The 27,606-nt window shown below is 39.3% G+C and overlaps 2 protein-coding genes and 1 long non-coding RNA gene across 4 annotated transcripts in view; all 3 read left to right on the top strand.

Annotated features, from left to right (window-relative positions):
- Nucleotides 1-789: 789 nt before the first annotated feature.
- Nucleotides 790-27,178, top strand: LOC125017643 (nectin-1-like). The gene is made up of 8 exons (XM_047601045.1): nt 790-1,015; nt 4,374-4,712; nt 4,801-5,097; nt 5,500-5,593; nt 26,045-26,202; nt 26,424-26,535; nt 26,641-26,714; nt 27,054-27,178. The coding sequence occupies exons 1-7, from the start codon at nt 895-897 to the stop codon at nt 26,696-26,698; spliced, it is 1,179 nt and encodes a 392-aa protein (XP_047457001.1). The 5' UTR covers nt 790-894; the 3' UTR covers nt 26,699-26,714; nt 27,054-27,178.
- Nucleotides 8,875-27,606, top strand: part of LOC125017638 (nectin-1-like) — a 28,582-nt gene continuing 9,850 nt past the window's right edge. Inside the window, exon 1 of the mRNA XM_047601034.1 lies at nt 8,875-9,864. Coding sequence (XP_047456990.1) covers nt 9,744-9,864 — 121 coding nt within the window. The 5' untranslated portion in view covers nt 8,875-9,743. The remainder of the gene's footprint in view (nt 9,865-27,606) is intronic.
- LOC125017660 lies at nt 12,530-15,531 on the top strand. 2 transcript variants are annotated; one of them, XR_007113864.1, is made up of 3 exons: nt 12,530-13,394; nt 13,799-13,842; nt 15,312-15,531. It is a non-coding gene; the product is annotated as an uncharacterized LOC125017660 (long non-coding RNA). The 2 variants fall into 2 exon arrangements; XR_007113863.1 differs by lacking the exon at nt 12,530-13,394 and having other exon boundaries at nt 13,401-13,842.

The raw sequence follows: 27,606 nt of genomic DNA, 5'->3' as shown, positions 1-27,606 counted from the left end.
GGATGGAATATTTTGCTGTGATGATGAGTAAATTAGCATATCACAGAATAATCCCACACTAGTGGTTAAACGGATTTGCATGGCCGTGTGCTAACACTGCCTGCTGATGTGGAAATCATCAGCAGGTAAATGTGGACATTTACAGCTCCGAAATGGAGCAGTGTGGTACATTCGTAAACGCAACAAGAGCAAGCAAAGAAATCTATCTACTGCTATGAGCTCAGTTCATTTTATCTCTGTAAGGAGAGCCTCAGAGAGGGGAAACTACTGAGGAGTGAAACCTGTGACCTTCAGCAGACAGGGGTTATAAAGTGAGTGTTTTGTGAACTCTTTCCTCATCTTGCCACTATCAATACTTTATGCGTGGTATGTGTCCTGAGCCCATCAGCAGATGCTGGAATAAACACACTGAAAGACCAGAGGTTTCTGAGTGATCATTTATTCACAGAAATCTCCTCTTCAAAATTATATAGTAAACTTATAAATATTGTACAGTCGCAGTCAGGGTCAGTACAGACAATAATCAAGACGATATTTGAACAAACCTATGAAGGAGAGGGTTTTATGACAGTCTGGATATGAAGAATTGAACTGTTTAGGTTGGATGACTCAGTGTTTTTCTTATTATACGGTAAAAATTACTTGAAACGTTGTACAGTAATAATGAGGGATGTTGCGAACAAAAATCAAGTCAGTAATTGTGGCAACCTATGAAAGAAACCGACTTTTTAAAATCGAACCAGAATCAGCCCAAGAAGAATCAGTGGCATCGGCCTCGGCATCTGGGAATGCCACCGGAAATGCCACACCTAGTTGCCCATGCCACGATTTGAACTTGCTGTGTCTCGGGAGAGAGAGACATCAGTTTGCGCTGTTCACGTGAGGAGCGAATGAATGGAGCCACGTCTTTTTTGTGTGCCCTTTATGGGTAACATTTTCCAGAAACGTGAAATCTCCGTGGGTTGTAAACTACTGCTGGTGCTGTCAGTAACACTGATGAGCAGAAACACCGAAGGTAAACTGTTTTTCGTCGTTCTTGCTTCGTGTTTACTCAGGTGCAACAGAAACTATTACCTGCAGAGAACAATGGGAATTCAGCTTCAGCACCATTTTGGTCATTTATAGCAAATAAGACGTCACGTATTAACCTCAGTATGCAGGTAGTAAGGTTAATAAGAGACTCAAACGCTATTATGGCGCAGTGAGATGTGAGTAGTAACTTCTGCCTGTTCTGTTTGTAATTGGGTTTTGGGTTAACGCGTGACTGTTGTTAGAACAATGATGATAGGCGTTAGTTGTCTTACCATATATTTTTCTTAACTGGCTACAAAATGATTATAACTGTAACTGCGCCACACACTTTACAGTATCTGGATATAATCCAATGATCAGACACTTTTTCCCTATCACGCAGCGGTACGGTCCGTGGAGGATGTGAATGTGTGAAGTTTTTGTTTACATTTTTTTTCCCCCTTGGATTTGGTTTCATATGCGTGTGTTTTCTTAAATGTCTTAAATGGGTTTGTGACTTGAGCATGCCTAAGAGTTCGTACAGGCTTTTATAGCTTCTTGTTTAATCATCAGGTTGTGGAGGTTTTAACTTAAATTCCAAGTCCGAGTATGTTGATTAATACAATGAACTCTCTAGAAAAATTAATAACTCCTTATTGTCATTAAATCCCTGCAGAGATGACACTTTTTGATGCTAAGTTGCCATCTAAAAAGCGTGCTAGCATGGTGTAGGGTGTTGGGCTGTGGATCAGGTTTGTTACAGCGCATCCCACAGGTACTTGATAAGTTTGGAATGTAGTAAGTTTGGAGGCCAGGTCACCTTGTGCCGTTTTTCATGTTTTCTTTTTTTCTTTCTTTTTTCTTTTTCCTATTCGCACAAGGCCTTTAGAAGTCTAGATGTTACTGCTCACTGTTTAGTAACATTGTTTTCACAAGAGTGTGAACAATGTGAGTCTCATTTTCTTGTCACATTTCCTTCATTTCTCAGTGGAATGTTTTAAAAGTTCAAATAAGTCTTTTCTGTGCTGACACCACAAATGCATACGCCCAGTGCTTTTAATACCAATATGTGCGAATGCGCTTGCATATTTATTTTCTCAAAAATCAGCACTTTGTAAATTGTCAGTTTACTTCAGGTTATACGGCATAAGCAGTTTCTCACTGTGACATTTTGTAAACTGTCAGTTACTTCTCAATGCATGAACAAGGACCAGAGCTGTTGACTTTTCTTTTCACTGATTATAGTCCATTCAGTGTCAAGCCACGATCCAGGAAGACTCATGATCCGTACTTTCTCATAGACTTTCTTGCAAATGCTGTAATTGAGACCAAATGGGTTTACTAAGGTGGTTTCGTCGTGCGCAACCTTTGATTCCAACGGCCGCAGCAAACAGTCATCAAGATATTACAGCAAAAGAACTAATAACTTTTTTTTGACTTTTCTCAATGTTCAATAATATTGTGTTGGGTATCATATTAAATGGGACCTTCTAAGCTTTCATTTAAACCCAGTTGTGAACCTTTCTGATAAATATGGAGGTCACTGCAGCTCATCAAACCATCAAAAGCATACATTTTTTCAGATTTTACATCTAAACTATGTTATTTCTTTCAATCCTGTAGCATATAGGAACATCAGAAACACAAAACACAAGTACTACAACATTCACCTGACTGTAAGGTTTCAGAAAAAATATAACATGCCCACATAATTTCATTGTGAGAATTCAAGATGGCGTCAGAGGCCATCTTTACCCATTTTCAACTTTTGATCTTGACAACATAGATGGCCATGTAATACCTCTTTTTGCAGGTTTACAAGGGTTATTTTTGAGATACAAGGTCAAATTCAGGTCAAAGGTCAAATTTGATATGATTAGTGGCACATCTGAGGCCAATGCACATCAAATTAACTATCAGCCAATCAACTTCAGAAAATGTATAAAATATCCATATTATACCATCCCCTACTTCAAAATGAGGCTCTGGATCATGCTGCTACTACAGTTACTACAGTTCTGTAACCTGCACATGTTTGGGCATGTCAGACCATTTGACAGGTGCATGCAACTTGGCATTGTGCGTGAATGAACACATTTGCATGTCAGTAGTTCAAAGACCAGATCTGGTGCAGGTGGGGAGTGCATCCAATCTATGACCAGCTTGCCATAATAATCTGTCCATCCATGCCCAGTAGGGCTTGGCACCACTGGGTCAGCCTGCAGACAGCACTTCCAGATTGCTGCTTGGTAGTTGGCTCGTTGAGCATGCATATAGAGGCAGTATTTACAGGGTGGCAACTGGTGGGACTCAACTTTTCCCCTTTTGGTAGTGAAAAGCTGGTAATGCAGTTTGTTGACCTCACCTGTGCTGGTCGTAGCAGCATACATGCAGTAGGTGACCCATTTGATTTTTTCGTACAGATCATCATTCATGTCCCATGATTACTTCAGTCGACTAAAAGACACTTGGCAGGCGAGTGTCAGCTTCTTCTTGTGTTGAGTACAGCTCTGATACTTCCTCACACTCATCCTTTGTCATCCTATAGCAGGTTTCCTCACCGGTCATGCACAGCACCTTGCCATGCAGCATTTCTCTGTATCGTGGGTGTTTCCACTCTTCCACCAGAAACTTTGACCGGTCTTGTTCAAGGGACTGCAAAGGAATGTTCTCCACTGCTGGATGTGGTGTCCACTTGTCCACTGAGGTTCTTGTACTGGAGAGTGATATCTTTAGTGGTATCTCTACCCCAGTTTAGTTGTTCAGCTGTAAAAAGAGGTATTACATGGCCGTCTACGTTGTCAAGATCAAAAGTTGAAAATGGGTAAAGACGCCGTCTGATGCCATCTTGAATTCTCACAATGAAATTATGTGGGCATGTTATATATTTTCTGAAACCTTACAGTCAGGTGAATGTTGTAGTACTTGTGTTTTGTGTTTCTGATGTTCCTATATGCTACAGGATTGAAAGAAAGAGCGTAGTTTAGGCGTAAAATCTGAAAAAATGCATGCTTTTGATGGTTTGATGAGCTGCAGTGACCTCCATATTTATCAGAAAGGTTCACAACTGGGTTTAAATGAAAGCTTAGAAGGTCCCATTTAAAATGATACCCAACACAATATTAATGAACATTGAGAAAAGTCCTAATCATGAGGGTAAAACAGGCTATGCACCTGCATCTAACACAGTTTTCCTTAGGGGGTGGTTAACTTCATGAGCTGATAACCAAGATTTAGCTACTCACCCGGAAAGGCTATCATACAAAAAAATTATCTACAGACATATATCTATCCAAAAAATATATATAGTGATACCGAAATCCGGTCTGGCCCATGGACTAAGCATATCCTGTCCTCTACAGCCCTCCAGGTGATTGGTGGAAGCGCAACAGTGGTGAAAGGAGAGACCGCTATCTTACCCTGCAGACTCATTGAGACCTCGGAGACCCTGACTCAGATTACATGGCAGAGGAGAACCAGAGAAAAACCTAAAAATGACAACTTCTACACAATCCAATTGGATGGACCCCAATATGTTAATGGACCTGATAATCGATTTAAGTTTATTGGGAATTTTTCTGACAAAATTGGATCTCTACAGTTGTCCAATGTTCAATTGAAGGATGAAGGCAGCTACACGTGCATCTTCACTTTGTTCCCCAGTGGAAATCACAAGACAGAGATACCTCTGAACCTGCTTGGTATGATGAAACTTTACAGTTAAAATGTTGTGTTGTTTTCACCTTTTACCCTTTGATTGACTCTTTTCATGTGTGGTGACTATTCTAGTGCCTCCAGTCACAAGTCTGAAGGGTGATAATTTAACTTTGGGTACTGGAGAAGTTTCTCTTGCTACCTGCACGGCTGCCGGCTCCAAGCCTCCTTCAGAGGTGACCTGGCTCACTGGTACCCTGGCAGTGAGGGTGACGACCAACTCCACCCAGCATGACAACGGTACAATGACCACAACCAGCTCACTGTTTGGAGTCCCTACCACAGAAATCAAGAACCAATCAGTTCAGTGTGTCATCACAACAGCAGGCCTGCCTGAAAAACAAGTCCTGCCTTTGACCATCCAAGTTCACTGTGAGTAAAAAAAATACATTCCTGCATCAACAGATAACTACGTATTACACTTCAGCTGTTTCCTCCGCAGATGTGAACATACCTTTGTTATTTAGTTAGTCATCCTTGGGAGCGGTACAAGTGCTTAAACACCCTCAGTGCTGCATCAAGTTTGCATTTGGTCTGTCTTTTATTGACATTCCAGGAAGCAAGTGAGGATGTTTCCTTGGAAAACTCGCAACCACCTCATCCAGTCCCACAGTTATGTGGATGACGCTATCACTTTGATCAAATAAGGTTCGCATTTGAACCTTTTACTAATTTTCAAGTAAAAGTAATTAGATAATGCTGCTCATTTCTGCTCACCAATAGTAAACACTACAGTTCAAAAAGTCTTTTCTTTTTATTTAAATTCTTTTCCAGTCCCTCCCATAGACGTGATGATCATTCAACGTTCTGAAGACTCCTATGAATGTGTGGCCAACGCCAACCCAGAGGCAAATTTCATCTGGAGCAGGTACAGTAGTTTACAGATAACTCACAGTTAAGACTTTCTTAATCAGAAACAGTATTTACACGATTAATTTCGAAGCATTGTCTGCTTTGTCATTTTCCCAGTCTTTCTACAGTGGTGAAACAGTTGTGGCTTTAGTAAAATTAATTTTGGATTAATTCCCATCCAAAGGCATCTGATGTTGCAGAAACTACATTAACTCAACCCCCCCTTTCAGTCTATGTCCATTTTATGCAGAGCCTCATTTGTCTCCTCCAGGTCTGATCAGTCTTTGCCTGAGTCTGATATTAAAGTTCAGGGTGCAACTCTGCAGTTTGTGAGGAAGACCTCTGATCTGAATGGGCTCTATCAGTGTGAGGCTGTCAACCAATATGGAAGAGAAGGTGGAGGTCATCTCCACGTGTACATGGATTTTGGTAAATTTGATTTGGATGTGGAGTTTGTCAAATCCTTCTTGATATTTTTTGAATATTTTCTGGACTCGTCTATTGTATCTAAGGACACACATGATCCTCAAAATGATGACGTCAGTATCTAAGGACTTAATGACTTGAAAATATGTTAAACATTGTGTTCAAAATGTGCATATGATATGTAAATCAGGGGTGTTCAATGTTTTTCAGGCCAAGGATCCCAAACTGATGGAGAGATTAAGTAGAGACCCCCTACCTACTATGTGTATCTATATTAAAGTCAACCTAGTGCTATTTATAAATATACATTATTATTATCATTTTGCATTCAATATTAATCTGCTCAAATATTTTTTAACATGTGCAACAGTAGGGTGCATCTGCTGTAAACATAAACATACCTGACTGTTGTATTGACAGATAAAGAAAATAATTGACAGATAAAAGTTGTAGTTTTACCTGGGGACTGGGGGCTTTCTTGGCCAATTGCGAGGAACCTCACAGAGTAAGTCAGTGCGTTTACATACAGAGCTTAATCGAGCTATGCTCAAAATTCCACTTTCTGACTACAGTCCTTGTCCCAGTTTACATGCAGCACAAGAAAATCGAATAACTGTTCTCCTCTTCCACACTAGGTGGCGATACGTGTCTTTTCAGCGGGACAATACCATGTTAATACGGCCCGATTTCCGGTTGACCTATTACATGATATAATAAACAAGAGTCGTTCATGCGGCGGACCGGCATTTCAAACAACAACCAGACGATTACTAGTACATTTTTTAATCTCGTACGTAATGTTCGCGCTACTTCTGGTGCAGGTAAGATCCGCTCTGTGTGGCTCAGCAGCGATAAGGGCAGGTCCTACTGTGTCGATTGACAGATCTCGGCTAGTGTGGTGCTCTGTGTGAAATGGTGTGCTGTTCATACAGCTCCTGTATCAGATACAAATGAGTGAAGTGCTGACTGATATCGTTGTCTTGACATTTTCTGTCCACAGTAATCGTGAAGTAAAAATCTGATATCATGACAGCCCTATAAGCACAAATGGCTACGCATCCATCATTAAGGGCACCTCTGAACTCAACTCTTTCAAACCTTAGATAGGCTCCGTCTTGTGAAATGTTCTGTTCTTCTAAGTTCATGTTTCAGGAGCTTTTTGTGTTTCAGTAACTGTCTGTACAGGAACGTTTACATCCTGAGGCCCAGTGTGTGAATGCAGCATTAGTCACTAAATCTAGTCTGTAATATAGAAGACAAGACAAAAATGTACCCAAAGTACAGTTAATAACTGTAGCCTGAACTGAGAAATAAAACCTTCGGATACGCTGGTTTAATTAGTGTCATTAATTATATCAGTATTTTCATCTGAATGTTTTTTAATTCTTGGGTGTTTTTTGTTGCTCTAGGCTCCTACACTGCTGCCTGGACCTTATCTGGTCTTCTGCTTTCCCTGAACATTGTAGCCTCAGTGTGGTACCTTCATAAACAATACTCTTCTAAGGTACCAACTACAGTCACCCTCTATGCATTTAAGCTTAACATACAAATACATACTGGTCATGCTATGTAAACCTTTCGCTTCATATTTATTTGTGTTTCATTATGTAGCAGAGAAGCAGTAAAAAACACTGTTCCAACATCTCCTCCAAGCACGGCGGAGAAGAGGTAAAGGAGAGGTTACAGTTAACTTGTTAAAATGTATCTTAGCCCTGTGTTCCCTCAGAGTTTAAAACATTTTATGCATGAATACCACGTGTCTGGGTGTGTTATGTTTTGCACTTGTAGCTTTAGTTGTATCTGCTTTTTGATCTGAAAATTTGAACTGTTTTTTTAATATTTCTTTCTGTAATATGCTGAGATCCTTGAGATTTAAATCATTTGTTTCTTCTTTTTTTCACTGCAGGAATCTCTTTGACAGAAAGTTGCAAAAGCAACGAGACTGACAAGAGTTCGACAGCTGAAAATGAGAGAATCAAAAGCAAATGTTTGAGGATCATCTGATCAGTGAAGAGTTGGACAGAGAACATGGACAGTTGTTGTGTTTCAGTTTATATCCAGGGTTTTATTCTACTCGCTGCTGTCATATCAGAAACTACTGCAAATGTGTGACTGAAGAAATACTGAAAACAATAAGGGAAGATGACAAACTAAAGATATGAGTCTAGTACATGAGGAAACTTGTAAAGTATTGCGTCTGTGCTAAATGAATGTATAGAAAGAAAATGTGGATATGTCAGCTTTAAGTTCTGATAATAGCAGAAGATTATAAGGTACACAAGAAAGAGAAAAGGCCAGAGAGAGAGAGTGAGCCCACATCTTCACCTCTCTCTGGGTGTTGGAGTCTGAAGTAAAGCACATGCTGGATGATGGGGTTGCAGTACCACCTTCCTCCAGTTGGTGGTGGACAAATCACATCCTGTTTTACAATAGAAACATTTTATTTTTGAAGCCAAAGTGTCCAATCCTTCTTACTTCTCAGGTTGCTTATTTTGTATAAAAAATGTTTTATAAATAAATATGTGTCCAAAGATGATTGTGGAGGGCTGTTTGTATATTGTGACATTTTATAAGAACATCCTGACTAGTTGCATCACTGTGTGGTACGGTGTCTGCACTGTGTCCTGGCAATTGCCATGTGCCTTAGCTTATATTATTTATACATGTATGTATATGTATATATGTGTGTGTCAGATGTGCTGACATGTACGTTCTGTTTAAGTTGTTGCACTTTGGTCCATTGAAGAAAGATTTCCTTCCTGTTGCACACAATTGACAAAGTTTACTTTTTCTTTTGACTTTGATCATTTTTTTTATAATGTTGAGTCATGTCACAGCGACCTGTGACCTTCACCTATATGGCCACGAAAAATGTCTGAGTGGTCATGAGGTTTAGTGGTTAGTTGGTGATACAGTATAATAATAAGACCTCAGCTTTGATGTGGTGCATACAGACCAAGTCTACACAACTCTTCTTTCAAAAGACAAAACCATGTTTATATTTAAAACCATCACCTGAAGACATTAATAGTAAAAGTAAAATAACTGAGTAGAATTCAGTTAGTATAATTTAATTCACTGGTAATTATGTCGATATGAAGTTTTAATTTAATCTCTTGAAGGTTGTCTCAGTTCTCTTATTCTGACTTGCAGCAGCTTCCTCACTGAGTTTTCATGATGACTGTCTGTTGTGTTTATTTTTACTTTACCAGGAACTTCAGGATTTTTGTCTTCAAATGTAAATATTTTATTTTTCTTGTGCATGCATGTAAATATGTTTGACCTTCAATCAGGTATTTATTCGGTGCTCAGATGACGTTAAAGCACACCCTCTCGGTAATATTGCTTAATTAAAAAAATTGTCACATGGTGCACTGGAGATCCAAGCAGGACGAACCGCAGAGAGAGAGAGAGTCTGCACTGAGCAGAGCATTTCTACTGAGATCCTCATCAGCAGGCAGCACCAGGAATAGATAGGACAGAGGAGGAATATCTATCTACTGCTATGAGCTCAGTTCATCATAGGTAACCCATGAAGGAAAACGGCTTTTTAAAATCTGAACCAGAATTTTTTGCATTTTGGCCATGCACAGAAGTAGACGCGCAAGAAGAATTCAGTGGCCTCGGCTTTGGCACCTGTGAATGCCACCGGAAATTACACGGTTTGAGCTTGCTGTGTCTCGGTGGAGAGAGACGTCAGTTTGCGCTATTCCCGTGAGGAGCAGACTCCGAGCGAATGGATGGAGCCACGTCTTTTTTGTGTGCCCTTTATGGGCAACATTTTCCTGAACCGTGAAATCTCCGTGAGTTGTAAACTACTGCTGGTGCTGTCAGTTACACTGATGAGCAGAAACACCGAAGGTAAACTGTTTATTTTTCGTCGTTCCTGCTTCGTGTTTACTCGGGTGCAACAGAAACTATTACCTGCAGAGATTTGAATTGAATTTAGCTTCAGCACCATTTTGGTCATTTATAGCAAATAAGACGTCACTTTAATTAATTAAATGCAGGTAGTAAGAATAATAAGAGACTCAAACGCTACTATGCCGTAGTGAGATGTGAGTAGTAACTTCTGCTACTTCGTTCCGTTGTCCATCTGGGTTTTGGGTTAACGCGTAACTTGTTACGACAGTGATGGTTGGCGTTAGTTGACTTACCATATGTTTTTCTTAACTGGCTACAAAATGATTTTAACTGTAACTGCGCCACATACTTTACAGTATCTGGATATAATCCAATGATCAGACACACATTTTTTTTTCCCCCCATCACGCAGCGATACGGTCTGTGGAGGATGTGAATGTGAGAAGTTCTTGTTTACATTTTTTTCCGTGTGCGTGTGTTTTCTTAAATGTCTTAAATGGGTTTGTGACTTGAGCATGTCTAAGAGTTCGTACAGGCTTTCATAGCTTTTTGTTTAGGTTGTGGAGGTTTTAACTTAAATTCCAAGTCCGAGTATGTTGATTAATACAAGGAACTCGCTAAATAAAATAAATAACTCCTTGTTGTCATTAAATCCCTGCAGAGATGACACTTTTTGATGCTAAGTTGCCGTCTAAAAAGTGTGCTAGCATGGTGTATCAGTGTGTGGTGTGGTGTCTCTAAGGCCTCGGTTTAGAGATCTTGTGTCCTGTGGGTTGAGAGGAGGGGCTGTGGATCAGGTCTGTTACAGCGCCTCCCACGGATATTTGATCAGGAATGTGGAAGATTTGGAGGCCAGGCACCACCTTGTGCTGTTTTTCATGTCAAAAAAAAAAAAAAAGTTCCTAAACCGTTTTCTTGTGTGTGTCTGTGTCAGGCTGCATCCTGCTGGGGATGGCTGCTAATACCAAGGAGTGTCATTGCTATGGAGTGGGGTTTCTTGGCCTGGTCTATAGTTGGGTGGAACATGTCTAAGTAACATCCACACAAAAAAATTTTCATCACAACATTGAATTGTCACAAGATGGTTGATGTTATTTATTTCTCATTTCTCATTTTTCTTAGTTTTAACTATTCCATATTTGTGTATTGAGCCAGTTAATGTGGCTACAGTACATTCTAGTGGCTCAGTAGCACTATTGGATGGTGTATTAATATCATAATTCAACCCAGCGTCCTATTCGCACAAGGCCTTTAGAAGTCTAGATATTACTGCTCACTGTTTAGTAACGTTGTTTTCACCAGAGAGTGAACCATGTGAGTCTCATTTTCCTGTCGTATGACTTCAGTGGAACGTTTTAAAAGTGTCTTTTCTGTGCTGACACCACAAATGCATACACCCTGTGCTTTTGTAATGTTGCCTGGGCAGTGCGTTTATTTATAAGTGTCTCCGTAATACACGAAAAAAACAAAGGAAATCTCTACAAAAATAAACAGTCAACACAGCTTAACTGAATAAAACTGAACTTATAGCAACATAAACTAACACAACATGTAGTAGGGTTGCTCGGTATACCGGTACTAAATTGGTAGCGGGGTACTGACGCATTTAAAACGGTACTAAACTGCATTTGTAGAGAGGGAGAGGGAGAGGAATGGCTGCTGCAGCGCTCACCACGCCGCCACTCGTGGACAAAGCAGCAGCGCGAAGTGCAATATAAGACTACTTCGGTCTGAAAACAAATGAGGATGGCAATTAACACCGACACACCACTATGCAAACAGCGTTTTAAAACGTGCCTGGCTAAGGGTGGAAACACCTCCAACTCAGCCAAGCACTTAAAGGACAAACACCCAGACCTGCACACCAAGTTCAGGGAACGACAGGTAATAAATATACCCATGAAAAAAAGCCACATTCAGTGTTAAAAGCAAGTAACGCCACCCCCCTTCACTCTCCACACAAGTAACTCTGTAAGAGAACAAATTAGAGCTGCATTGCAATTACCACTAAACTCTGGTTTAAATAACCTATTATATTATATTATCTTTTATTATATTATATTGTATTGTATTATATTATCACAGTGATTTTTTAAACTTTTTGCCATACATGTAGACATGGTGATTTACATTGTTTTGAGTGCAATAGGAAAGGCCTAGTGTTTTGAATCGTTTTTTATTTTATTTATTTTAAAATTGTGTTCTTGTTCTAAGATTTTCTATTAAAATAAAGTCAGTAATGACATTTTTTGTGCTCTCTTTTTATTTGAAAAAATATCAAAGTATCGGAAAGTATCGAAATACATGTTGCTACCGGTACCAAAAAGGTGGTATCGTGACAACACTAACATGTACACAGCTACACCTTAGTTCTGTTAGTTCCATCAAGCCACTGTTTAGATAATTCTGTCCATCAGCATTTAACCAGCCTCCAATTGGGAAGTACCATTAAGCAGGTAAATTTCCTTTTCCTTTGAAACAACAGGTAAATGGAAAGTTAGAAACATGGAGAAGACATTGATGGATGATTCTTAGACTACAGGCAACGAGAGATTGGTTGTCTGGTTTCTTTGGCAATGTACAGTGACATCACAGAACATTTTGGACATGGAGGGAATTTCATATGTCATCAGCCACTTTTGAAGAAAAATAAAGGTAAATATAGCTTGATCATTATATATATTTGTTGCATGTTATTTCCAAACATGTTGTACATTCATGTGTTTTTAATTTTTTTTTATAATTGAATAACTGTATTTTGCATACATTAAGTGCTAAGATTCAAATCAAAGCTAATCACTTAAGCTAGTCTGCATTCACAAAATAGCGTAGAAATGTCATTTCCACCACATTACTCTCTGTAGTGGAAATGACATTTATGCTTGGAGGTCCAAGTGATATGGATTGTGAGAGTAGATCATGTGTAAGACTTCTTCATATTACACATTAAATTAACATTAATTACACACTGTAAACACTGTAAAAGTGTGTTAAAAGGATTAAGTTGTATTAACTCAGAATTTTTAAAAAGTTAATTGACTGCTAATTTTTTGGGTTATCTTAATGGATTTTCAATTTTAAGTGCACAATACTCAAAAACTTTAATTCAGTTTTGTCAATGTCAGTGCTTTGCAGCAACAGTATAATTCAGATTTATTTGTACAAAAAGTCTTCTTTCTTGTGGGAACTTTGCTTCCAGACAGCTACCATGGACGACTTCTGGAGTTAATTCCGTTGTGACTTGTTTTTCAAATGTCTGATATAAATTTTACTTTCTCTTTTTTTCCTTGCGGACTCCTCTCTGGTAAGTTGACGTTCTTTGTCGTTTTACCTCTGTGTTTAGCTAATCATTACTATTATTTTTGAATAAAAAACAATTATTTTATCCTTTTGAATTTAATGTGTTGAGCTAAGTTCATTTTTTTTTTTTTTTTGGTAATTACACAAGGAATACAGTGGCTTGCTGCAAAACTTACTCTTTGTGCATGTCTGGGCATGCTGGTAGCTTCGAGGTTAAATATTAAGCGGTAAGTTTCATGTTAATTTTGTGGCAAAACCAATAAAGCTTATCATATTAGCCATGTAGCCACCCTCCCCCCTTCCACGTGTCTGTGTAGCTCTTCAACTGCATGGTTGTAACTGAACATAGCAACAGTAAACCAGGGGGCGGGGCTTAGCGAAACAGTGTGGGTCACAGTCTGGTCCAAGACAGTTTAGAAATTAATAAATAGAATATTTTATATTTTATTGGTCTCCACAAAGTCTTGCAGGGCTTACTGTAAACACGTTTATTTAACAGCCTTTTCAAGTCTTTTTCCCCTTCACAGCCTAACAATGAAATACTAATGATGTTTTTGTAATTTTGTTTAGTATTTAAAGAGTTGAGTGATTTGTATGTCTGTAAAACTCATGTGAATCGTCTCTCTTTTAGGCTGAAGCAGAAGAAGCTGGACGTTACATGAAGTCTGCAGGCTGGTATGTAGATGTTTTAGACATTCTTTGCCAGCTTACTAAAAGTACTCAGTTTTCCAATGGTTTGGAAGTGCAAGCTTTGTGCTGCTGCCTTTTATGAACAGGCACAGCAGCTTCAACACTACCGTTTGCATCACAGCAACTTGTCCTCAATTAGTCCGTTGCCATGTGTGTATGATGACTGCATCTGCACATTTCAATCAATAAATGCATTGGAAATTCACGTAACACGGATACATACACACCAACTCAGGTGGGATGTGTGACATTTATCTGTCCCAAGTGTGGATTCAAGCAGTTATTCAATGATAAAAATCTTTTCAGTCATTTGAGATCACATTTAAAAAACACACGAGACAGTGGATTGTCCATTCAAAAATTGTCACTGTCGTACTAACGTGTATTCCTCATTCAATGCCCACAAAAGTAGGACTAATCCAAACTGTGATGTCTCCGATTTTAAGAATGAGGTTGTTTACACAGAAACTAATGGCCAGTCACTTCCAGGAGGCAAGTTACCATGGCACCGTAGCTCGATAAGAATGAATCCAGCTTTGTCGTACCGGAGGCCCAGAGTTAACCCTGAAGTGACCTCAATAAGTCTGTAATCCTGCTTCGTGATACAGGCCTCTGCTGTCATCAAACCTTTGTTGAAGGTTCTGCTTGTTTAGTTTAGTTTAAGTTTAGAATTGGTATTACCATAAATTGTTATTGTAGTATACAGAAGGGATGCAAAACAAGCAACATATTGTTGCAGAAATAAAGAACAGTAATCAGAACTACTAACAGAGTTGAACAAGTAATAGAAATAAAGAATTAATCACCGTATTCAACAACAAATAACTGTCAGTATAAACATATCAATATACAGTATGTGCAACAGTGAATGCTCTGACCTCCTATCAATTAAAGTATGTTCAAGCTTACTGGCTTCTGAATGGACACAGGGTCTAGCTCACGAAATCAAAGGAACTGCAACAGTAATTTGCCCATTAGTCTCTGTGCATCGGCATGCTTCTCCCTGCTGCACTGACTAACTCTGTGGAGCCTTTTTTCTGATAGTAGGGGACGTAGTTCTGCACATTTTTAACTGATTGACATTTCTAGTCAGGCTGCCCTTCGTCACATAATCAAATTCAACAACAGTTGAATATGATGTCACCTTTACTTCAGCACTTTAAAGTGTTGATGAACATGATCAAGACATGTTATGGAAGTAAGCTCTGTGGGTTCATAGGTCAAAAAAAGAACTGATGTTATGAAATTCACTGGAAAGATATGTTTATAATATAAGTTTGCATCAAGTTGGCAATTTGATACTAAAACAGTTTCATAAAGTCAGGCAAGAAATCTGCTTAAAAATCAGTTTTATTTTATCGAAATCGTCTGTGGTCATTTGATGCTGTAGCTTGTGGTGCAGTCGGTTTGTATTGTGGTACGCTAAGAAGTGTTTCTCCTTTCTCTCTCATCAGCCTGTGGAGTCCCTTGAACTGGACATTGATGACGTACCATACAGCCTTGCTTTGAGCCGTGCCAGTTCAACTGATGCCACATTCCTCTGCCCAGATACGGTTTCAGTTCTCATTGAGGGTAATCTTGTGATTGAAGTGTAGAATTTTAGAAAACAATTTGTTGTTTTGTTTGTTGTTGTAGTATGTTTACTCAATAAAGACTGAGTTGTATCTAACCTTGTTAATGTGTTTTTGACTGTACTACATAGAGATTTTGATCTTATTTTGAGTTAAACTGAGCAAGATTTTTGCTTGTATTGGAGTTAGTATAGCGCTTCTATTGAATTGAACATTTTAAGTACACATAAGCGAAAAACTTAGTTTTACAATAATAAGAACATTCAAGTTATCTACACTTGTATTTATTTTTACTGTGAAAACAAAATAACTAGTAGAACATACTTATCAGATAAGTTTTGTTAAACTTACCAAAGTAAGTTAGTGCCACTTAAGATTACAAGTAAAGCATACTTAATCAGTACTGCTTTTTTAACTCAAAATGTTGAGTTTACATAAAAAAAATTTAATTAACGTTATCAGTTTCAACAATTTTTATTGAGTTAATTGAGCTTATCAGGGTTTACAGTGAATAGCTCCTGCTAACATTTTCATGTTTTCCATATTATATACTTTATTCATATCTTTTTTCATTTTCGTTTAAGATGCCACGTACAACTGCGGAAAGGTCCCAGGCCTATAAGGGACAAAATAAAAGCTGATCCTGAGAAATATGCAGAATGACTAAAAAGAGACAGGGAGGGATACCAGAGGAAAAAGGAAAAAGGAGTAGTTAAGGAAATAACAGATTGTGTCAAAGAGGGAACAATGGAAACAAAGGAGACAATGGAGAGTGAATCAAAGAAACAGACAAGAGAAGAATAAAAGAAAACACTGAAATGCAGGCCTACCTCTCCACCATTACACCGCCACACTCTTGTGATTCTGAACACAATGTTGACTTGCCTCCCATACCACCTTCTGCCCGGTCTTTTAGCCAAAAACGTGGAAGGTAAAGGTTTGTGTGAAATCGCCAAAAGATGTACTCAAAAACTTTAGGCCAGTAATGGCCAAGCCTGAGACCTAATCCCTAACCCTAACTTATGGATCTACATGAGGGACTCATTGGTCAGTGGTGTGCTGTTAGCTATGATGGAGATACAAGATGTTGATATCTTCAGTGGTGCTCTTGTGAAGACCATGAGCAAGATAGGTCTCAATTGTTTTTTTTGGCCACTAAGAGATGACATCATCTGGTACCAGCCAATGAATGTCACAGGCCTTATTCCTGAGTCTGTAGCTGTGACCAAATAGCACATGGAAATCAGTGTGAATGTTTGGAAAGAAATCAGTGAAAAAATTCAATAGATTTGAATCACATGACACAGACACGGACACACGCACAGACACAGTGATTAGGGACCTACAGCTGTTTATTATGTAATGATCCAATGTTCTTGATGTGGTTTCATAAATCCACCGCTTCCTCTTCTGGCACAGTCACTCTGTCATTCCACAATACCCTGTCATTTCCACCACCACAGATATTTTTAATAAATACTGTAAAAGTTCTCACCACACATAATCTCCACACAATTTATAAGGTCATGATCCACTTTAACTAACAATTCAAGTCATTTATTTTCTAAAAAGCACCTACCCAAGTAATGTTAAATTTCAGATGGTAGCAGGTGGACAGTTAAGCAGTTGGTCCTTAAGAGATTTAATTTATTTCATTTATAAACATATGAGTATTGTACATTATGGTGAAACTGGTAAAAAAAAAAATGTACAAAAAGGTGTCTCAGACAATTCTGGAGTGGTATGAGTTATTTATAATTAAATAACAGATGTATATTGAGATGTGGTGTAAACCAATTTAATACAAACACAAACAAACCCGGGATAGTTGATGTCTATATCTCATGGAACAACACTGGATATGGTAAATAAATAATAAAGCAACATGATTAAATGAAATGGTCAAGGGACAAATGGTGTATTCTCACCCACTTTGTCACAACTTTCAATAGCAATATGTGGGAATGCGCTTGCATATTTATTTTCCCAAAAATGTATCATCAGCACTATGTAAATTGTTAGTTTACTTCAGCTGCTCGACTTGAGCAAGTAAGTTATAAGGCATGAATAATTTCTCACTGTTGCATTTTTTAAACTGTCAGTTGTTAGATTTTCCATTAGCATCCAACCTAGGAAACCTATTTGGAATTGGCTGACATTAAGTACCTGTGTTCAATCCTCATTTCAGATCCAATCTTAGTTCAATGCTCTGTATGGATTCTTTGCGGTCCAGTAGAATATTTTAACAGGTAGCCTGCTGATCAATAACGCTGTTCAGAACCATCAACTGCTGTTTGTTGCGTCTGCCTTATGACTTGGGCATGTAACCGATGGGTTGTTTTTCATTTAATTTCATCAAAAATATTAATAAATATATTAAAACATATTTTTCTTTAATATTCATACATGGGAGCTTTTATTTTGTTAGTTTTATTTTGGTAGGGCAGCCCCTGCTTCACGGCAACATCCTGTGCACTTCGCGCCCATTTCTCTCAGTCTGCAAAGATGGCTGATGAGAGCAGGTAGGGCTGGAACGCGCTTTCGTGTAAAATATTTCTGTAAAATGGTGTAAAATGGATTGTTTGGTGACTGACAGTGAGATTGGAGATTAAGAGTTTCTCGCAGTCTGCAAAGATGGCTGATGAGAGCAGAAGTGTGCGACACCGAGAAGCAGTGTGCTGTCCTAACAAACATATTGCTGTATGCAGAATAAATTTCCCCCTGTTGGCTGAATCGAGAATGGTAGTCCTTCCTTCCTTTGACACAACACAATGCAGACCGGTTACAGGCACACACGTTTGTTATTTATAAAGACCTACACAGAACTCAGATTATTGCTCGAACCCCTGAAGCTTCCTTATGCAGTGTTGTGTTTGGTATTAACGTGAAATAAAGACAGCAGTGAATGAGGAAATACACCTTAACAGAGCTTCCTATTTATCATGAGCATGACCTGATTAGTTATTAATTATAGCCAATACATTATTACAGAATCACACACAGTGTATTATTCTTTCAGAATTATTGAGGCAAAACTTGACTGATTACAGCACCCCTGTTGAGTAGGTGAACTTTTATGTGACACATGGTCTATTCACACTACCAAAAGAATGTGGACGAATGTGACCACCTCCAGATGTGGTCAGAGGTCAACTCTCTCAAATGGCTTCTCAATGCATGAACATGGACCAGAGCTGTTGACTTTTCTTGTCACTGAATATAGTCCATTCAGTGTAAAGCCACGTTCCAGGAAGACTCATTATCTGCGCTTTGTCATAGACTTTCTTGCAAATGCTGTAATTGAGATCAAATGGGTTTACTAAGGTGCTTTTGTCATGCAAAACCTTTGATTCCAACGGCCGCAGCAAACAGTCATCAAGATATTACAGCAAACACAATGGATAAAGAACGTTTGAATGCACTGGAAATGCCTTCCATGGAGAGTGAGTCAGTCAGAAACTGGTGTTACACCAAGTGAAGTAAATAATACTGACCATCTTTGACAATTCAATATTCTGCTGGGAAACGTTTGGACCTGGCATTCGAGTGGATGTTAAGGAGACATTAACCACCCACCCAGACCAGACCAGATACCCACACCCTGTAACAATAATGCTAGAGATAGACCGATATGTTTTTTTTCAGGGCCGACACCGATTATTAGTTGTCAAAGAGGCCGATAACCGATATTTGGAGCCGATATTCATTTACAGAAAAACGGAAAATATTGGCGTCAAAATTTTGAATAATACAAACTCCAACGCTTAACCTCATTTAAATGCCTTTAAGCATATGTTTAATAAAAAAAATCTCAGAACATATCCATATCGATATTATCAGCAACCTTGTTACGAGTGATTAACAGGCACGTCTGGAGGGACTGCGAGCGAGCAGAGCTGCCACTTATGTGTTTATAACGTTAATGGGTTCACAGTAATGTTACTAGTAGTTATGAGTTGTAGAGGACTGGGGTGTTTATTACAATTGCGGGAGACTCTGCTGCCTTAACTTACCTCGAAATCAAGCCTGCAGGAATAGCGCCGGCTTTCAACGGTGGCAAAACTTTTTCTCCTCTGCGCTGTATGTGTCTGTGTATGCAATGTGCATGTACAGCTTTCGCTGCTGATTGGCTGTTACCCATGGCTCTGCGTGTAACCGCTCTGCGTGTTCAGATGGTGCTGTGGGTGGGACAATGCTGGAGACAGCGTAGTGACGGCAGACAGAGAGGCGCAGCTGCATCAGAGCCAAAATAACCCAGTTTTTGAATTGATCTCTTATCGGCCGTCAGATTAAAAAAAAAAAAAAAAAAAGGTATGCGATATGCGCAAAATGCCTAATATCGGCGCCGATAATAGGCCTGGCCGATAATCGGTCGATCCCTAAATAATGCTATTTGATGACAGCATCCATCCCCAGAAAGATGTAGCCTGACACATGTACATACACAATAACGCTTTAGGAACAACCCAAAAAAAAAAAAAAAAAAAACATGAAAAACAGAACAAGTTTTTGACCTGGCCTCCAAATTCACTAGTATCACAGGATGCACAGGATGCACTGGAACAAGGACTCTCCCCGAAGGCCCCCACTGACAGCATCCTGTTTCCAGACACCACAGTGAACCCTTTTGAAGGCCCATATTCATTTTCTGATGCATCAAAACTATTTTGGAAGCACAAGGGAGACGCAATACTAGGAAGGCGGTCATTTAGGAAAACCCCTCTCATTTTTATCAACATCAGCTTCTGTTGTGCCCGAGGAAGCAGTCCATGAACCGCACCCAATAAGCCTAGTTTGTGTTGCACAACTCTTGGCACCATGTAGCTATCTACAGTATATGTGTCCAGTGAGTCCGTCAAGACCAGTTTTAACAAAGAAACCATTTATTTCCATATGCAGGAACTTTTTTCTCTGGTGGTTTGGTTCAGTCTCTGCCCTTCATCATACATATGTGGGAAGGCTAATGTAGGAGAAGCCACAGCAAAACTTGCCCAGGATACGGGAAAAAGAGAAAGAATCACTGATGTCAATGTTAAGCATAAAAAGAAGGAGCTGGCCAAAGAAGCAGAAAGGATAGGCATGATGTAAGCTGAGGTATAATTCAATCGCATGATGTAATTCAATCACATCTGATTGTGAGCTATAAAGCTACGTTCAGTTCATTGTGAAACAAATAACCTAAGTACTATCAGGTGCTGATGCATACAGTACATTCTACTTCAAATTAATTTTATAATTTTACAGCCCTCCAGGTGATTGGTGGAAGCGCAACAGTGGTGAAAGGAGGAACCGCTATCTTACCCTGCAGACTCATTGAGACCTCGGAGACCCTGACTCAGATTACATGGCAGAGGACAACCAGAGAAAAACCTAAAAATGACAACTTCTACACAATCCAATTGGAAGGACCCCAATATGTTAATGGACCTGATAATCGATTTGAGTTTATTGGGAGTTTTTCTGACAAAAATGGATCTCTACAGTTGTCCAATGTTCAATTGAAGGATGAAGGCAGCTACACATGCATCTTCACTCTGTTCCCCAGTGGAAATCACAAGACAGAGATACCTCTGAACCTGCTTGGTATGATGAAACTTTACAGTTAAAATGTTGTGTTGTTTTCACCTTTTACCTTAGATTGACTCTTTTCATGTGTGGTGACTATTCTAGTGCCTCCAGTCACAAGCCTGAAGGGTGATAATTTAACTTTGGGTACTGGAGAAGTTTCTCTTGCTACCTGCACGGCTGCCGGCTCCAAGCCTCCTTCAGAGGTGACCTGGCTCACTGGTACCCTGGCAGTGAACGCGACGACCAACTCCATCCAGCATGACAACGGTACAACGACCACAACCAGCTCACTGTTTGGAGTCCCTACCACGGAAATCAACAACCAGTCAGTTCAGTGTGTCATCAGAACAACAGGCCTGCTTGAAGAACAAGTCCTGTCTTTGACCATCCAAGTTCACTGTGAGTAAAAAAAATACTTCCCTACACCGACTTATGAATTTCTCAGTAATTAAAAAAAAAAAAAAAAAATACATGTATTGTTTAAATCTACACAGACATAAATCCAACAAAATGTGTGTGTGTGTTTATTGCTTAACATTGAACATTTGAGGATTTCTTTCCTTGTTGGGATTGAGAAATTATTCCTGCCTTTGTTGTTGTACTGCGGGTTAGAGTAGGGAGTGAATTCCTGTATTAATTAAATGTTATCAAGAAGAAATGAAAAATGGGGACAATTGCGGTTTCATTTATTTTGACATATTTATTCATATTTATACTGCTAATGTCAATTAGCGAACAGCACACAACAATTTTTTCTTATTCATAAAAAGCTAAGATTGGGAACACTTTCTGACGCAACTTTAGTTTGCAGACATGTCATCCAAATAAAGGACCGTCCCCAGAAACTGAGGATGTCTGGTCATCCTAAAAACCCCAAAATCTGACTCGGCACACTTTATTTAGCACAAGTCTTCCTCTTCTGCCACAACCCTTCTTCTGACCTTTCCATCTTCACCACCGCCCTTTTAAGGTCATGCCACAGCATCTCAATAGGACTGAGTTCAGGACTTTGGCTTGGCCACTCCAAAGTCTTCATTTAATTTTTCTTCAGCTATTCAGAGGTGGACTTGCTGGTGTGTTTTGGATCATTGTCCTGCTGCAGAACCCAAGTCCACTTCAGCTTGAGGTCACCAACAGATGGCCGGACATTCTCCTTCAGGATTTTTTGGTAGACAGCAGAATTCATGGTTCCATTTGTCACAGCAAGTCTTCCGGGTCCTGAAGCAGCAAAACAGCCCAAGACCACCACACTACCACTACCAGATTTTACTGTTGGTACGCTGTTCTTTTTCGGAAATGAGGTGTTACTTTTACTCCAGATATAATAATCGCTGCAGTCTTGGGGTAATTTTGATCGGCCGGCCACTCCTGGAAAGGTTGGTCACTGTTCCATGTTTTCTCCATTTGTGGTTAATGGCTGGAGTGGAGTGGAGTGGTGCTCTGGAGTCTCAAAACTTTATAAATTTCTTTATAACCTTTTCCAGACTGATAGATTTCAGTTTTCTTACTCATTTGTTCCTGAATTTCTTTGGATCTCAGTATGATGTCTAGCTTTTGAGGATCTTTTGACCTACTTCACTTTGTCATGCAGATCCTATTGAAGTGATTTCTTGATTGAGAACAGGTGTGGCAGTAATCAGGCCTAGGTGTGGCTGGAGAAACTGAACGCAGGTGTAAAACCACAGTTAAGTTATGTTTATACAGGAGGGGCAAACAATTTTTCTCACCGGTCCTTGTAGGTTTGGATTTTTAAAAACTGCATTTTGTGTTTACTTGTGTTATCTGTGTTTTATATTTAAATGTGTCTGATGATGTGAAACATTTAGGTGTGACATGCAAAAAAAAGAAAAAAAAAAGAAGATGAAATCAGAAAGGGTGCAAACACTTTTTCATCCACTGTATTTCCAACTCTCTGCAGATGACATGACCAGGATTTAGGTTTGCAAATTACAGGGCACATGCAACAGACAACATGTGACCTCCTTAATTATAATGCATTGGTTTTATATAGCAGCATAGACACTCAAAGTTGCTCTATGTTTAATGCATTATTCAACATAGAGCAAGGGTGTGACACACAGTCACACCCTGGTGGTGGTAAACTACCATCACAACTGCAGGCCTCTCCGACCACCAACATGGTGGTTAAGTGTCTTTCCCAAGGATAGGGATAGGGCGGAATCAAACCGCCGACCTTTCGGTTGTTGGACGACTGCTCTACCTGCTGAGCTACAGACCACATGTCTGCCAGCTGATTGCAAGTTTTGTTTTTTGTCTTTTGCAATAGATGGATATGAAATGGCATTTCTGTGTTTCTCAGTTCTGCTGAATTCTATATTTGTAATGACATGTCTAGTACTTTGTGTTGCCTTTTTTATCTCACTTGGTCAACCAAGACGTTAGTTTTCATTTTGAGGCCAGGCCATTCAAATCGTTTGGTCAGGCTTTATAGCGGACAGGAGAGCATGCATGAGTTTTTTTTCTCTGTCTTTAACCCAGTGTGTCAGAAACAACAACCATAATCTAAATTCAGTGTTTCTGATGGTTGTTTGTCACACTGTGTTTTGTTTCTGGTGGAATTTGCCCTATAATCCACTGACACCTGACAAACATGGTACCTCAGTAGCCGATAAAGAGCCGTGTCAGGCTGTTATTGGTACGGCAGTCATCGGCTTATCTGAGTGGGTAGGTTCTGGTCATTCATTGTAGACCTTCTTTTGTTATCATTAGTGTTTCTATGCTTATAGAAACAACATTGCTCATTCTTTCCCTGCGTTTCTGTTTTATTTTTATTTCCAGTCCCACCCATGAACGTGACGATAGTTCAACGTTCTGAAATCTCATATGAATGTGTAACCAATGCCAACCCAGAGGCACATTTCGTCTGGAGCAGGTACAGTAATTTAAATAACAGCCTCTTAAACATGCAACAGTATTTACATGATTTATCTTGAAGCATTGTCTGCTTTGTCATTTTCCTAAGCTTTGCCTAGTGGTGAAACAGTTGTGCCTTTAGCGAAAGGAATTACAGTTCCTCTGTACTTTCCATTGTGTGCTCTCGAATCATAGTTAGGATAACATTCTATCTCTGGTGAAAATAATTTATAATTTACACACGTTTTTGACCACATTTGACCGACATTCTGGCTGTAGGTGTGTGTTCACCAGTGATGGGAATAACGGCGTTAAAATAAACGGCGTTACTAACGGCGTTACTTTTTTCAGTAATGGGGTAATCTAACTAATTACTAAAATTAAATGGGGCGCGTTACTTGGTTCTCAGCCACGGGAGCCGTGAAGCTCCACATAGGTGATGGTGATTGGCTAAGGTGCAGTAGGCTTTCACGATGAGCCAATCTCAGGCAGTGTTCAGTTTCAGTACACAAATCACACCCACACCAAACTAGCAGAGGTAAGCGGCAGAAATGCCGAATGTGGAGGAAAAGCTGCGAGCCGTCACTGGTTGGATTGGGTCGACCTGGGTTTTTCTCTCTGATGTTGATTTATCTACCTGTTACATTCTGACTAGAGGCCTGACAGACTGTATCATTGTAGAAGCTTCAGCTCAAAAACAAGTTTTGATCTTCTCCCATAAAGACCGATCTCTGAAGGGCAGATATTGAACACTCGCTGCTGGTCTTCTTTGCCTCACAGAATATGAGCTGGCAGAAGCTCAACAGTATCACCCTACCATCAGTTTATCACATCGACCAGCAGTGGAAGTGCACCAATAAAAAGTATTTCCTGAGAGGAACTGCAGCGAGCGCAGATACTGAGTGCTGAGAAAAAAAATATACAGTGGCTAAATGGGTCAGCCAGGGTTTACACATTGGCATAATGGCACCACTTCAATGGAAAGACAACAGCAGACCCTGGCGGGCCCTCTAAATGACCAGACACCTTAAGAAACTTCTAATCAATGGCGCCTAATTTGAAAATTCCAGTTTCAGGTTTTATATGCAACAAGTGTGGTTTTGACTAAGGACTGTGCACTTCCACATTACTAAGATCAGTAGTCATGGTCAACATTTCTTACCAATAACCAAAAAAAAAATCGTTTTCCAGCAGCTTCAGTCTTTTACACTGTAGTAGTTTAACATATATTAGTCTTTTTGGAGGAGGAATCAAGTAGCGAGTATGACATTTTTCTTTGTCGATGATATTTGTGGCAGGTAAATGGGTCGATAAGGACAATGATCAATACAGTACTGGTAAGCCATGGGTTTAGGATTAAAAATGGTAAAAACAGCTTAGATGCAGGATAATATTTGCTTACAGTAAAGTAAGATTACTGTCTAGTCAGACGGGCACCCGGTGTTTCCTCTATAAACAAGGTCATAAATTTTGAGGTTTTATGACTCATAAAACAGTATAACATAATGTTGTGGAAAGTGTAACATGGCCATTTTGAACTTTGTCAACGATGAGGCTTTTTGTTGGATTTAGTAAGCAGATGGTAAAATGTCATATGAAGGGGTATATGATCACATTCGAAGTCTTTCATCACATTTTATTGCAATCCGTCTTGCCTCTGTGTCCTCAGTTTACCGTAGATTCTTAGATGTACAGTATCCCTGTAATTTCTGTACTTTTTGTGTAGATCCTGCCTCAGACAGCTAGTCACAACAGAGGAGTTTGGGACAGCTGCTAAGTCCAAGCTTCTTTCCGACATCATTGCCTCTAAATATCACAATCCTTGTGTTCTGTTTAAACCTGTAAACTCGGTTCCGCCACAATCACCTGTCTGGAGAACTTAACTGAAGCCTGTGAGCAGACGCCGTAAGAAGCTTATAATCACTGGCGCCACTGATTAAAGAGTTAGCTACTGCCTTTTGTTCTTTTCTTTTTTGGAATACAAATATCTCAGTGTAATGTGATGTCTGCTGTGTCTGGCTGGCATGCTAATGTCAGATGATATCTGCGCCAAGAGGGAAAACCCTTACCTGGAACAAGAGACTGCCATCACATTAAACAGTTTAAGGAAATGAGTTTTAACATGTTCTTCTGTTAGTCTCCATTTTATGCAGAGCCTCGTTTGTCTCCTCCAGGTCTGGTCAGTCTTTGCCTGAGTCTGATATTAAAGTTCAGGGTTCAACTCTGCAGTTTTTGAGGAAGACCTCTGATCTGAATGGGTTCTATCAGTGTGAAGCTGTCAACCCGTATGGAAGAAAACATGGAGGTCAGCTCCACGTGTACATGGATTTTGGTAAGATTTGATTTGGATGTGGAGTTTGTCAAATCCTTCTTGATATTTTTTGAATATGTTCTGTACTCGTCTATTGTATCTAAGGACACACATGATCCTCAATTAAGTACAATTAAGAACTGTAGCCTGCAGTTCAGATAAGTTGGTTTAATTAGTGACATTAATTATATCAGTATTTTCATCTGAATGTTTTTTTATTCTTGTGTTTTTTGTTGCTCTAGGCTCCTACACTGCTGGCTGGACCTTATTTGGTCTTCTGCTTTCCCTGAACATTGTAGCCTCAGTGTGGTACTTTCGTAACACTCTAATACAAATACGTAATACTCTACTAAGGTACCAACTACAGTCACCCTCTATGCATTTAAGCTACAGACAAATACATACTGGTCATGCTATGTAAACCTTTTGCTTCATATTTATTTGTGTTTCATTATGTAGCAGAGAAGAAGGGACACATGGAGAAAGAAACGCTGTTCCAAAATCTCCTCCAAGCTAATGACGGCGGAGAAGAGGTAAAGGAGAGATTACAGTTAATTTGTTAAATGTATCTTAGCCCTTTGTTCCCTTAGAATTTAAAACATTTTATGCATGAATAATGTGTCTGGGTGTTTTATGTTTTGCAGTTGTTTCTTTAGTTGTATCTGCTTTTTTTGTTGTTGTTGTTGTTGTTGTTGTTGTAGTTGTAGCAGTTGTATCTGCTTTTTGATCTGAACATTTGAACTGTAACATTATTATTATTTTTTTTTTTTTTTTGGTGTTCAATTTCAGTGAAATTTTTTTATATTTCTTTCTGTAATATGCTGAGATCCTTGAGATTTAAATCATTTGTTTCTTCTTTTTTTTCACTGGAGGAACCTCTTGGAGAGTCAATTTGAAGAGTTGGACAACGTGGACACGTGTGGTGTTTCAGTTTATATTTCTTAGGTTGCTTATTTTGTATAAAAAGTGTTATAAATAAATATGTGTCTAAAGATGATTGTGGAGAGCTGTTTGTATATTGTGACATTTTATAAGAACTTCCTGACTAGTTGCATCACTGTGTGGTACGGCGTCTGCATTGCAAAGCCCTCTGCATTACAGGTGACCAAGCCATCACACAGCTCTGTGTATAAGTTGTTGCACTTAAGTCCATTAAAGAAAGATTTCCATCCTGTTGCACATAAGTCAGAATTGACAGTAAAGCTTACTTTGGCTTTTAACTTTCAACATTATAATGTTGAGTCATGTCACAGCGACCTGTGACCTTTGAAGTCTGATCATTTCAAGTCCATTACCTCAAGACTTTCCTGGTTCCTGAGACACTGGATTCAAAAGAAGGTGACAAACATGAAAACATAATGACTCCGGCCACAGCTGCAGACATTGTTTCATAATTCTGAATCCTTTAATTATTCTCTACTTATG

Source organism: Mugil cephalus, chromosome 12 (genome assembly GCF_022458985.1).
Source record: "Mugil cephalus isolate CIBA_MC_2020 chromosome 12, CIBA_Mcephalus_1.1, whole genome shotgun sequence".
Taxonomy (NCBI): domain Eukaryota; kingdom Metazoa; phylum Chordata; class Actinopteri; order Mugiliformes; family Mugilidae; genus Mugil; species Mugil cephalus.
This window is presented reverse-complemented; position numbering and strand designations above follow the sequence as displayed.

What these genes read in the sequence shown, in the direction of transcription:
- LOC125017643 (XM_047601045.1), top strand. Translation starts at nt 895, where the DNA reads ATGGAGCCACGTCTTTTTTGTGTGCCCTTTATGGGTAACATTTTCCAG. An exon ending in CCACGTGTACATGGATTTTG is followed by an intron (nt 26,203 to 26,423) that starts GTAAGATTTGAT and finishes TTGTTGCTCTAG; the next exon opens with GCTCCTACACTGCTGGCTGG. An exon ending in ATACGTAATACTCTACTAAG is followed by an intron (nt 26,536 to 26,640) that starts GTACCAACTACA and finishes TTCATTATGTAG; the next exon opens with CAGAGAAGAAGGGACACATG.